The sequence below is a fragment of the Periplaneta americana genome, chromosome 6, assembly GCF_040183065.1.
Source record: "Periplaneta americana isolate PAMFEO1 chromosome 6, P.americana_PAMFEO1_priV1, whole genome shotgun sequence".
Taxonomy (NCBI): Eukaryota; Metazoa; Arthropoda; class Insecta; order Blattodea; family Blattidae; genus Periplaneta; species Periplaneta americana.
Genome location: NC_091122.1, coordinates 101,272,326 through 101,286,380, shown reverse-complemented (window position 1 = coordinate 101,286,380; position 14,055 = coordinate 101,272,326). Strand labels below are relative to the sequence as shown.

At 32.7% G+C, this 14,055-nt stretch overlaps 1 protein-coding gene across 3 annotated transcripts in view; it reads left to right on the top strand.

The window, feature by feature from the left end:
• Positions 1-13,009, top strand: part of LOC138701559 (IQ motif and ubiquitin-like domain-containing protein) — a 35,940-nt gene extending 22,931 nt beyond the window's left edge. For 2 of the 3 annotated variants that reach the window (XM_069828576.1, XM_069828578.1), the window contains 5 exons: positions 1,732-1,896; positions 2,267-2,446; positions 3,263-3,508; positions 6,808-6,993; positions 12,238-13,009. In XM_069828576.1, the coding sequence (XP_069684677.1) occupies positions 1,732-1,896; positions 2,267-2,446; positions 3,263-3,508; positions 6,808-6,993; positions 12,238-12,405 (945 nt within the window). In that variant the 3' untranslated portion in view covers positions 12,406-13,009. The remainder of the gene's footprint in view (positions 1-1,731; positions 1,897-2,266; positions 2,447-3,262; positions 3,509-6,807; positions 6,994-12,237) is intronic. The other variant, XM_069828577.1, reaches the window with a different exon arrangement.
• The last annotated feature ends 1,046 nt before the right edge of the window (positions 13,010-14,055 follow it).

Genomic DNA, 14,055 nt, shown 5'->3' with positions numbered 1-14,055 from the left:
CCCTCACACCACAAGCTCAGTGGCAGTTTCTGTTATATGCTTCCCACAGTTACTGCAAAATTGGCTGCTGTTTCTACAGAGTAACTTTACTTTCTAAAACGTGTTCACCAGGTTAGTGTTTATAAGCAACTTAAAAATTAATAAAAGTGCATCTTACCTGTCACGAGAAATGTTCAAATTGTCCACTTCCTGCTTCAATACATTTTTGACATCTCCGAAAATTGTTCTAAAATACTTGACTAATCTCTTCTTGCGAAATATTATGGCTTGTCGTATATTTTCATCCTTTTTTTGACTAAGTTAAAACTACAAAACTCGCTGCAATATGCCGTACGCTATCCTTAATTGATTAGAAAAACACTAATGAATAATCCCTTCGATGTTCTCAAACAATTAGAAAAACACAATAGCTTACACTATATGACACACGAACGACAACAGACTGAGGTGAAATGCAGCATGCAATACCCTACAAATGCCCTGAACTTGAACTCTTATGACAGATGCACTGTAGGAGGCAAATTTTTTGTCCAATGTCAGGACCCTTAACATGTCATTATTCATCCCCACTCTAAGAGTGGCTCAAAGATGTCGGTAGTGCCGAGAAACTTAAACTGCTTAATTCATCGAGAGTATGAGAGTGCACCAAAGGTGGTGGGTGCAGATTACACTCGTAATGAATGGTGATGATGGAGAATTGTTGGAATGTCACAAGGGAACTGAAGTACTCGGAGAAAACCCCTGTATTGCCTGGACCATGGGCTTGCCCAATACAATTATAAATTCAGGGTACAGTGGGTTTTGAACTCAGGCTCTCTGGCTTATAAGCCCAGTACTCCAGCACTGAGCCACCATGGTAGTTGGGAGGCAATGTTTCTGTATATCCCATGGCATCATATTCAGAATACTTTGTCAAAGCAGAAAAATAAATATTTTGGAGTCACGTAATGGTTCCATCGTCAGATAATGAAGAATACCTTTTGGTAAAAGATTCAACAAATAGGTTTCTTATTTCCTTGCCTTCTCTGATGATGAAGTTGATACCGAGTCTTGAAATGTTGGATGTTCCTGCATCTTTAATGCAGTACAAAAGCCATTATATCATACATTACATTGAAACTGTGAAAACCATAAAATCTTACTTGAGCCCTGAAGATATATTGTTTACTCTGTCACGTCAAATCATTCCATAAAGCAATAAGATTCCAAATCTCTGAAACTAAGAACTGACAAAAAATTAATCTGCTCAGGTGACAAAAGTTATATTTGCTTACAGAATTGAAATAGGTAGGTGGAAAATTGTACATTTGCTTAATAATTTAAAATTAACAAAATATAATTATTGCACTTATGAAATAATTAAATAATTATAATGATTCTGCACTAATAATAATGATACTTAAGCGTTTTAAAACAGAAGATGCCAATATATTGCCTGATAAACTTAATTTAACAAGCAAATATCACATAGGTTTACATAAAAGTTAAAAAAAAATTATTAAAAAAAAAGTAGTTCTGATTTAGTTGTGTTGTTAACTATCTCAAAAATGATAAAATTTTTAAACAGATTAAGCTACGAAAAAGTCATACTTCATATTAGTCCAATAAACGTATGAATGCATAATCAGGCATATTGAGTTTAGTGCCTATACAAGGAGACTAAGATGTGTGGAATTTTCAGCTATAGGCCTACCATTGCCTTGTTATTGAGACCAGGTATTTGTTATTCAGTGTGCCACTCCAGTTACTTGGATAGGATACAAGGGGAAGGAAGTGTCCATGGAAACTGTTCATATTCAGCGGGCAAAAGAGTTGAAAGAACTGTACTACATCATGTGCCAAGACAATGTTTCTACTAAGGAAAGAATAGAACTACTGATCAGCTTAAAATATGCGGTAAGCAGGCAGAAATAAGTGCATTCAGACTGCTTCACAGGCACGTGTAAGAATGTAATGTGCTTCGACATTTTTTAATATGAAATGAATGTTTCAGAGATAAGTAGTTAAGGTTGTCATAATTTATTACACATTCATTTATTTATTTAATTGTTTGCACTTATACTTGACACAGATAGTGGTATTTGCTTTAGAATTCTGTTTGTTTCGTAAAAAATTAACAAATTGTTCATACAGTGTCTTCATAATTGAAATTTTAACCTAGCCATGGTGTTAACTTTGGTGACATTTTCCTTTACAAGTTATTTATTTCACCCACTGTAAGTTTAGTCCAACTTTATTACTATTCTACAATTTTACGTTCTTACAGCTCAAGTCATACAATCCTATGATGACAAATGAGTTGATTTCTTTATTTGAGAGAGAGTGCAACTGTCTGTTACGTGGTGTGAAAACAAAGGACCTCTGCACCCTCCGTCAGAGAACACAGAAGCTCTTCATTGAACTAATGAAAGATCCAGAATTCAATCCTGAAGCAGCCAAACATATTGTAAGTGTTGATGAAATTACTAATATTAGAAACTATAGGTACATTATATCCAAAATCAGAGTGATTACACATTTACGTAGATGGATCTCTGCAACAAAATAATATTGCTGGAACAGTGTTTATTGTGATCTTTTATGCCTACGATAGTGAATTAAAAACTATTGATATGGGTCTAAAACAGTTCATTTACGGAATAAATTCATTTACTGATGTAGCCATATTTTTTAATTCAAAATCTGCAATTCAGGCTATTGTTTCATTATTATCAAAAGATAAAAGAGAGAGAGAAATCTATACCAAAATTAAGTTTCTACAAAAAACGGACAAAAATAGTTGTTTTACAATGGATACCTTCTCATTGCAGATTAGAAGGAAGGATAATATACTCATACCCAGTGTATTTTTCTGGCAGAACGTGCCGAAATGGCATTCTGGCAACGTTTTGTTGTATTTTTTTTTATCATGGAACCGAGAAATGTGTTAATAATTATGTTTTAACATAAATTTTATTTTAACTCAGCGTAGACCTTGAAAGTCTTAAATGTTGGACAAAAAGGAAGTGAAAACTACAAAATTCCCACGCACTGGACAATAATCATTTCTCAACCTGCTATAACATATTCTTCACTGAGTTCCACCACCTTTTTCTCGAGAAGAAAAGCACTCCACATACCCATTATACCATGCTAACATTCAATTTCGAGGACATTTGCTCGATTAGGGTCATCAAGTATGACTTTATTGTTACTGTTCTATTTTGTGAAAATTTAAGATTAAAGTAGGCCTATATCTGTATGCCTGTTTTATATTTTACAGATATTTGATTGGAAAGCAAATGAAGGTAAAATGCACTTCTGCAAACAGTGTCAGAGATTAAAGCCATTCAATGAATTTGCTATCTTTGCAAAGACTCAGAAATTAAATGTGTGTATGTCCTGCACCTGGACTGATGAAATTGCGAGGTCGAGAATTGATTTAGAGCCATATCGATTCATGATTCGTGCCCTGAGACGAGATGAGAGAAGACGAAAATGTTTCTCTTCAGTTGCTTTTATAATGCAGGTAATTTTATTAATACGTTCACAATGCATTTATAAAGTAGGTGTTAAAATAAAATTTGTATGAGGATTTTTGTAGCAAAAACAAAACTAAAATACAACTTTTTCACGAAATGGGAAATTCTCTTGGAAAATAGTCTATGTAAATATTGCAAACAGTAGGCTTACTGTTTGCTTTACAGTGGGATGCCATAAGGTAAATGGATTAAATCCACAAGTCTAGTGGAGATTCATGAATTTAATCACAGAAGGACTTAATTGTGAAGGATAAAATTTCAAATAAAATTTAGAATACAAAATCATGTGTAGTGATTGATAACAGACGCTCACCTTTCTTATTTGAATTGACACTTCATTCCTATCCATTGATTGGACTCCTACATAAACATTTGAAATAACATTCCATATCTGCAGCTAGATTTAGCTTAGAGAAACATCTACAGTTTAGCAATGGGGAGAGGTGGCAGTGTTTATTATCGTGGCAAGATAACTGAGTAGCTCAATAGCTCGACCAAGTCCTTCCTAATATTGAATGTTGCCTAATACACTTAAGCAGGTGTTGATATGTGGTATGTAAAAATGTTTTGAATATATATCGCAATTCGAGTAAGGAAATTAGATAGATAGATAGATTTATTGATATAGTTCACAAAAGTACAAAACTTAATGATTTAACAAAAGATCTATATACAAATGTAGTTCTACATAATAAATATACAATTTCCTAAACTAATTAATCTATCACAAATCTCAATAGTTTATTGGTTCAAACTTGCACTTACGTCTTGTTTTAGTGCATGTTTAAACCAATCGTGATAACCCTTAAGACTTTAAACCTTATTTATTTGCTCCTTTTCAAAATCTAATTGTAATATTTAGGTCTTATTTTACATAATAATTTATTATTCCAATTAGGTGATCAGATGTCGACATACTGTAAGTCATGAACCTGAAATAGCTGAATCGGTGCATTCCATATGTAGGTTAATCTTTCTTTCTTTCTCGCAATATTTTCATGTCAGCAGAAACTTTTGCGTAACTTCTATGAAGACTACCGCATACCTGCTTAAAAACAAACTTGACAAGTTGCTTACATAATCAACCTCAATTTAGTTTCATCATTGTATCGCATGTACTCATTATCGATTCATTTCTATTATGATGACTAATAAATTTATTATAATTGCATTCTTATTGAAATTAAAATATATTAGTTAACCAATTTATAAAGTCAAATTTTCTTCTGAACTTTTACTAATTAATATAGCTATCGGAATACCTTAATAACTACCTTAGTTCTCTATTTTCAAAACCTGTCTTCTTATCTTATTTAATTAATAATAAGTTTTTCTGATTTTAGGAAAATTTAATCTTTGTTGATGCCTATCTCTTAGTAGGTAGTTTCGTTCAGTATCTATAGTTTTGATTGAATCTACTTCATTTCTGTTAGAGTTTCTATTTGTCATTTTACCTCTTATTAACTGTTCGTCACCTGCTTCTACTTCATCGGTCGGTATCGCACAGCTCCTCCAAATTGTAGCACTTCCTCTCGCGCACCCCGGACTACCAACGGCATGTGGCATTCTTATTAATTGGTATTCACTTGCGCTGACTTTGCCGGTTGATCCACAATCGCTTCTCCTTGTTGCATTTTCACTTGTGCGCCTCAGACTACCCTCACTGGTCGTTCTTTCAGTCTGTGCCCCAGCTCCCCAAACAGCATCTTCCCTGGTTCCAGCCTCTTCTTCCATACTAGGTTTTCCTTCTTCACTCTTCTTTCTTCTAAAGGGATCTGTGAAAACAGTGCTGTCTAGTTTATTTAGGTATGCTCTAATATCATTCACTCCCGTAAGCTCATCAATTCTTCTATTTGTTATTTCTGATTCCTTCTGCCCATTTGATGAGTTACTTTCCTTATCAGTCCTCTCTACGCTTCTAGACTTCCTGTTTCATGATGCACTTCTATTTACGTGTGGTGTCGATGATGCTCTATTTCCACAAGTCTCTATTTCGTTATTTCTGTTGTTGCAGCAACTTAATAAATCCTCAGTGAATTGATTATTTAAGGCCTCTACGTTAACTATGTTTCCGTTTTCTTCATTTTATCTTTTACTAAAGTTGCCCTCAATCCTTTACCTCGAGCTTCTTTTAATATTGGAATTAGTTTCTTTCTTTTCTCTCTAATTTCTTTTGCAAAGTCATTTTCTATGAATATATTTGTGCCTTTGAGTTGACGCGTATTGGCAATGATGTGCTCTTTGATAAAGTAACTGTTCAATTTCACAATAATTGGTCTTTTTTTTCCGTTACCGACTCTATACGCGTCATTAATCGCACTTATGTCCAAGTTTAGACTGAAATACTTAGTTAATAATTCTAACACTACGAAACCAGTATCAATTCCTTTTTCATGATTGCGCTCTTCAACACCATAAATTACAATGTTATTAATTCTACTATCATTTTCCCATTTTTTAACTGTCGATTTTAATACCACCTGCTCTTGGATAACCTCCTTTAACTTCTTTTCCACTTCAGTGTATCTGTTTACTAATGTATCTATATCACTTGCTACTTTGTTTAGTAGAACACTTGCCTTTAGTCTGTCTTCTCTCGTTTCTTTCATATAGTTTATCCATTCTCTTTGAAACACTTCATCACTGTAGACTCTTCCTTCTGTATCTCCAGGACCAGGATTTAACTCCACATTTCCAATAATCAGTAGAAATGATAAAACAGCCACGGCCACAAATATGTTGATTCTATCCGACACTATAGCATATTCACCTTTTGAACATCTGCAACACTGCCCTGCATTGAAGCACCCGATTCGCGCCCTGTAAGAATTTAGGTCGTCGCCCATACTTTCTTCACATGCTAACCTACTTGTATATGCTGCTTACTACACAACCGTTCTCTACGACTGCACTTTGTGAACTGAGTAAGGAAATTAAACTCCTCAGGAAAGTGTAAACAAAAAAATATTATAAATAATTTCCACAAGAATGACTATGCACCAAAACCTCTCTTCTGCAGCTACCTTATTACAAGTTTGATTCTACTGGAAAACAACAAACAAACAAACCGTGAACCATAATTTAGTAGTAACTACATAAAATTTAATGTAAAAAGAAGAAGACAGTGTGCAAGAGAATGTGTTTATGCGTATGTATTGGCATGCATGTGTGCTTGTTTTGTTATTCGTATTGAAAATCATAAACTTAAACTAGGAAATTATTTGTCTGTTAATTGAACAATAAATATTTAAAGTCATTATTTGTTGTTAATCTTTTTCTTATCTAGGATAAAGACTTTTACAACCTGATAGTTAACATCTGGCACTGTCGCTCCCTTTTGAGTGAGGTTAAAGACCTTTATAAACTTTGTTTGGGTCGATGGGATGTGACGAAAGATTGGACTCCATGGAATTGTGTTCTTTTGAGTGATGTCGAGATGCGGGCACATCTTGGAATAAGGAATCTTCAAGAAGTAAGTGAAGTCAATTATAATTAACATGCAGTTTTTTAAATGCCACATTATTTTGGAAAAACAATACATTTTGTACATCTCTTGTTTACACAACTTTTAACGATAGTATATCACTTGAATACAATATATAACTTTCACATATTAAATAGAACTAAGTTATAAATACCTGGCTGACTACTTTCAGCTTGGGAGCCATCTTCAGAGCTGCTGTGGTCCTAGTCTTGCATCTTCTGGTACCTTCACCCCCGCTGGGGATGCGTTTGTGTTGTGTAGTGTGGAGTCAAATAGTGAAATTCAGTTGTGTTTTGAGGATTTGTTGTGGGTGTGTTTTTGTGTATCTGTATAATATTATTTCGCATTGCTCTAGTATGTTTAGTTTCTGGGTTTTTGGTTGGATATGTAGAATTTCCATGTCTGTGTCTATGTTGTAGGTGTGGTTGGCATTTGTGATGTGTTCTGTAGATATGGAAGTAAAACTCATTAAGCAAACTACAAAACAAAAACTGAACTTAAATAAAAAAACTAAAGATTATATACAATGAAAAAAAAAGTAAAACCCGAATTTTTGTGTGATTTGATTGTGGCTGTGATGTGTTCTTTGTAACGTGTTTGAAATGATCTGCCTATCTGTCAGATGTAGAAATTGTTGCAGCTATTGCATGTGAGTTTGTATACACCTGTTATGTTGTATTTGTTTGTTTGTGTTGAGATGCTTTAGTAGAGTATTTTGTTTTCTGTATGCGATGTTGTAGTTTAATTTCTTGAATGAAGATGCGATCTTGTGTGTTTTTTTGTTTTCGTATATTAGTGTGATGTATTTTTTGTGTTCTTGTGTTTGTGTTGTGTTTCTGTGTTTCTTGTAATTATGTTGTCTATTATGTTGGGATTGTATTCATTTTCTTGTGCTATGTATTTGATGTTATTTATTTCTTCTTTGTAATCTTGCTGCCTCATTTGTAAGTTGAGTAGTCTGTGTACCATGGCTCGAAATGCAGCATATTTGTGTTGTGCTGTGACTGTATGTTGTTGTTATTGTGGTTTTCTGTAGATTTTGAAAATGTGCTTGTTATCTACTTTTGTTATTGTTATGTCTAGGAAATTTATGGATTTGTTATTTTCGATTTCTAATGTGTAGTGTAGTTTTGAGTGTATTTTGTTTATGTGTTGATGTAGGTTTTGAATCTGTCTTTTGTTTCCTTTATATAATGTTGTTGTTGTTTTCTAATGCCAGGCGTTTGACAATAAAGTCATTTGACCTCTTGCACTCCAATATTTTTCAAAGATATTATCATGACTAGCCACTGAAGCACAGATTTTGAGGTGTTCCGGATCCATTTCTTGGTTTGAGTTGCACAATGGGCAGTTAGGGAACTGATATATTCCAATTCTATGCAGGTGTTTGGCCAAACAATCATGGCCTGTTGCCAATCTAAATGCAGCTACAGACGATTTTCGTGGTAAATCGGGAATCAACTGTTGATTTTGATGCAGAGAGTTCCATTTTTTCCCTTGGGATTGAGTTATCAAATTTTGTTTGTTGAAGTCTAAGTATGTAGATTTAATAAATCTCTTCACAGAGTAATACGTAGATTTAGTAACAGGTCATTAATATGTTGTCTACGTGTCTGTGCCAATATATGATGTTGTCTGCGTATTTGTTTTGTCTTCGTTTAGTATGTATGTCTGTTCTATATTTATCATCATCATCATCATCATCATCATCATCATCATCATCATCATCATCATCATCATCATCCTGTCAAGTACTAGTCCCAAAAGAACTGTTATGGCCTGAAAAAGCGATTTTCTTGCCATCTTTTCATAGGTCGACCAAGTGACCGTTTCCCATTTGGACGATACTTCATTATTGCCTTAGGGATCCTGGATTTATTTATTTATTTATTTATTTATTTATTTATTTATTTATTTATTTATTTATTTATTTATTTATTTATTTATTTGTTTGTTTGTTTGTTTGTTTGTTTGTTTGTTTGTTTGTTTCTTTGTTCATTTATTATTTTGCTAATAATTATTACATAACATATAATATAGACAGAAAAAACTTTAGCTCGCCCCTGAAAGAGGAGAACTCATGCTCAGAGGCGGATTCCTGAATTACCCTTCTTGAGACGTGTTCCTTCCAGTTTAACTGATATCTGGAGATATAATTGTAATTGTAATTGTATATATTAGCCGTCAGAATACAAGGATTCATGGCATCGTCAGATAACAATTACATGTTAATACAATGGTATAATAGTAATGTAAACAAATACAATAGTAATGACAACAATTATAATTACAACATAATAATAATCACTTTCTAATATTGTGTATTTTATTATAATGACAATCTTGTCAGTTTGTGGTTCTACCAGGTACATGAAGAGGAAGGTAAGGAGCAGTAAACAGGGAAAACAACAGCAATCAATAACAGTATATAAACTAGAGATTGTTACATTTCCTGTTCAAGATTTAAATTTAGGTACTCGTTTATGCTCAGTGGCATGTGCTTCAACAGTATATTTTTTACCGATTTCTTGAAAATTTTTTGGGTACACTTCCTGATATGTAAGGGGAGCTTGTTGTATAATTTACAACCATTATGAGATATACTGTTAAGACTTCTGGTAAGCCTGTGGTATTTTAAATGCATATTACTGGAAGTTCTAGTGTTGTAGTCATGGTATTCAGAGTTTGGTATAAACTGTTTTGCATTCTGATGGATGTAACAGACTGTTTCTAGTACGTAGATACAGGGGACCGGTAGTATATTGAGCTCTTTAAAAATGCCTCTGCTCGCAGTCCGTATTGGAACTTGTTTCATGATTTTTATTATTCTCTTCTGCAATTTTAGTATCTGTAAGGATTTTGATGATGAGCCACAAATGATTATGCCATATGCAATAACTGAGTGTACATAACCATAGTATATTGACAATAGAAGCTTCAGGGGCGATATTTTGGTTAAGATACGAAAAACATAACATAATCTGGACAATTTTTCATTCAAAAATTGTACATGATATTCCCATGTTAGATTTGAGTCAATGTATATGCCTAGGAACTTTGTATAACTTTCTTCCTTAATCCTGATATTATTAAGTAATATTTGGACAGGATCGTGTAATTGATGTTGGCTAAAGTTTATACAAATGGTCTTGTTTGTGTTTAGTCTTAACTTATTGTGTGATAGCCATTTCTCTAAATGAGTTGATGTTTCATAGATTTTTTGTTTTAAATTATCCCTATTAGTATCATTTATAATAATATTTGTATCGTCTGCAAATAACACTGTCTTGGCTTGGGCTATACTTATTGGAAGATCATTTATATACAAAAGGAACAATATAGGTCCAAGTATGGAACCCTGCAGAACACCATTTGTTAGGGGAGCAATGTTTGACTTGACTGCTCCAATTTCGACTATTTGCTTTCTATTGTTTAGATACGAAGCGAACCAGTTACCTGCTAATCCTCTTATACCAAAGCGACTCAACTTCTGAATTAGGATTTCATGGTTTACCATGTCGAATGCCTTACTAAGATCAAGGAAAAGTCCAACTGTGTGCTCTTTGTTGTCCTTGGAGCTTAGAATAGATTCTGTGAAATTTATGATGGTCCAGTATTGATGACACATTAAGTTCTTGAAGGATATCTTCATTTTCCTTTCAATCCCATTTAGTGTAGCCAGCTGTTCGGCACATGAATCTCATCTCGCAAGCTGTTAGTCTGCTTTCATCTTTTGTCCTTATAGTCCATGCTTCACTCCCATAACATAAGACTGGTCGAGCTATTATTTGATAAAGACGAGTACGAGTTGATTTTTGTACTAATGAAGGTTTTAAAACTCTATTAATGATGCCCATTGATTTGTTGAATTTTACAGTTTCCTCTAATAAATCCAAATTTTCAACAAAAGAAAGTTTATATCCTAAATAATTAAACTCATTACAGTAACTCTTTCCAAAATTGTGTTATTTAAACAAATTTTGCTTGGTATTGGGTATTTACCACAAAAGGCCATTATTTTTGTTTTGTTAATGGATATTTCCATTGAATATTTTTTGCTATTAAATTTAAATTATATATTGACCATTGCAAATCATCTTCTGATGTTGCTAGTAAAACAAGATCATCTGCAAACGTTATTACATCTAATTTTAAATTTCTGTTAATAGTGATATATCCGTGTTTTGTTTCTCTAAAATCTTTCACAATGGCATTCATATAAACGTTAAAAAGCAAAGGAGAGAGGCCACAACCTTGTCTGACTCCTGAGTTTTCTGTTCTATATTGTGTATGAATATTTCTGCTAATATGCTGGAAATGGGTGAGCCCATGGGAAAGCCTTCGGTTTGGGTGTAATATTTGTTGTTGTATGTGAAGTAGTTTTGTTTAGTAATGGTGTCTGTAATGTGGATGATTTCTTCAATGTGTTCTTGTGGTATGTTGTTATTGTTGAGCATCTGTTCTAGTATCTGTAGTCAACTAGGTATTTACAGTATAACTTAGTTCTATTTAACACGTGAAAGTATTGTATTCAAGTAATACATTTTTTTACGCTTGTAAGAATTATGTTATTTTAGCGAAGTATGTGTAGGCCTTACACTTGGTTATTTAACATTTCTATTGACCCTTCTTACATAGTACGTTCCTCGCACTGCCATCAACTATGTCAGCATTATTAAGTGCTAAATTCATATCTTCACTTATTTGTAGGTCTATATTTGCCATACGGTACTTTATGACTAAACAGAAAAATAGTGATTGCCTCTATTTTAATTGCATTGATCACCAACCCGTCATTTTTCAAACACATTATGTACGGCGATGTGTACATATTTTAGAGCTAAAGTTATCTTTAAAATCTTAAAAAAATTACAACTAAATCCAATTGCATACCAAAATTTAAATGAACAATCCAAATAATAAATAAGAAAATAGGTTCATTTTTAGAACATTAATTACATACGTGTGCTTAATTCTATGTGCGTAATAATGTATGTTGTTGAATAGGTACTGTTGCTGTGCATGCAGCTCCTTTTCTATGGACAATATTTAAATACTGGTAATTTTAACACGTGATTTTGTTCTGCTTCTCGCTTAATCTGTTTTTACTTAAAATGGCTGAGAATACAGTGTTGACTGGCAAGAATGGCATTTCAATATGAATTATTTGCAATGCACAGAAATAAACACATGACTTTGTTTATTATGTACTGGCATTTTTTCTTATTCCAGGCCTATGCAGAGCATTTCATAGCTGATGTCGGATACAAGCATAGGTTAGCAGAGCTGCAGTTCTCGCACCTTTATAAATTTGATAAAAAGTATGTAGGCACGGGGAAGTGGTTTGCTGTGAAGAATACAAGAGGCCACAATGTTCGTAATGAAACAGGTGGTATTTAAGTTCTAAGTATAAATATTTTAAACTGAATTCGTTTGAGAAAAGTAAGGCTTTAGTTTGAAAAATAATATTCTTCCAGTTTTTTTTAAATAAATTAAGTTTTATTTAAGTTTTTGATATTCAAAGTTTATTTTTACCAATGATGAATAATTTAACGTGAAATGTTGTGTACTTCATAAATGAATTATTATTCTTTGTTGAGTAGTATTTTTATGCTGTAATATCTGAAGTTGTATGTTAAAGATATTTATTAATACGGTAGATTAAAATAGTTCTAACTATGTATCTTCATCGTCATAATAATCTTGGTTACAATCATCATAAAAATATATGATTATAACTATAGCTATAATCATTATGTTTGTCAGTTTCAACATCAAAATTTTTGGCAACAATTTATTTCTCTTCCATACATCATAAAGTAATAGGCCTACATGAGCATTTATCATAATTCATGTGGAGATATTTGTACTGTTTCTATACAGAAAGATTGAAATGAATGAATATATTTTATAATTTATTATCAACCGCAGGGCATTAATCATATGGCTTAAAAGTGATTGTATTTCGTCAGTATGAAAATAATTACATTATATTCTTAGTTAATTAATGAATTTAATTACCGTAATGTATAAACTATACAAAAGATTCAATATACTGAAAGATTCAAAACTTATTCCAAAATTTGTTGAATTTTAGCTCAGACATTAACATTATTTCCTAGAAACATGAATATGATGACAGATAATGAAAATGTGAAACTTAAAATACCGGTATGTCTTCGAAACTTATAAATACCTATTCCCTTAATCATTTCTCCATTCAGTCCTATGCTATTGAACTGACTGAGAAAAGACGGTCATACAAAACGTTGTAAATTTGCAACTATCGAAACATTTATGGTCATTGATGTTTTTTAATCAATGCAACATGCTTTGCCTCCCCCCCCCCCCCCCCGTAAAACAGTGTGTCACATCCCTGAGCTTCATAATGTTTATTTCAGTTTTCGAGTTATATTTCAACCTTAAAATACAGGTTACCCATTTATATTACTGTACTATTAACTAAATCTATGCCATGTTTTACTGTTTCATTGTAGCCTATGTAATATTTACTATAAAAAATCAATGTAGAAATTTCCGCAGAAATAGAAGTTTTCACCATCTTTACTAACAAAAATGTTTTTATGCCATCTGTCTGCCTGTCAGTCCTCTGTTCAACCGACTGACTGAGAGTAGCTGACTGATGATGACCACTATCTGTGTACAACATTTTCTACTAAAATATTGACTGGTCTTTGTTTAAATTCATTATGCGTCAATTTATCTGGGAAATGTTCACATGAAATATACGAATTTTTTACTCATAGAATGTTGTACAAATGTTTGAAAAAATAACATGAAATGACAATACACTGGAAGTCAGATGGCACAATTTTTTTTAGTGGAAATATTTTCAAATGAAGAAGTGTTCAATGTATGTCTCCAGAAATATTTTTTAGGTTATTGATAAATGATTTATTATCTATAAAATTATTCAAACAGAAACCTCTTTGGACAGTATATTTATTCTTAAAACAGATGTACATTAATTACTATAAAATTACTATGACTTAAGTGCTCAGGAAATAGAGTGAGAAGTGGCGTAAGTAC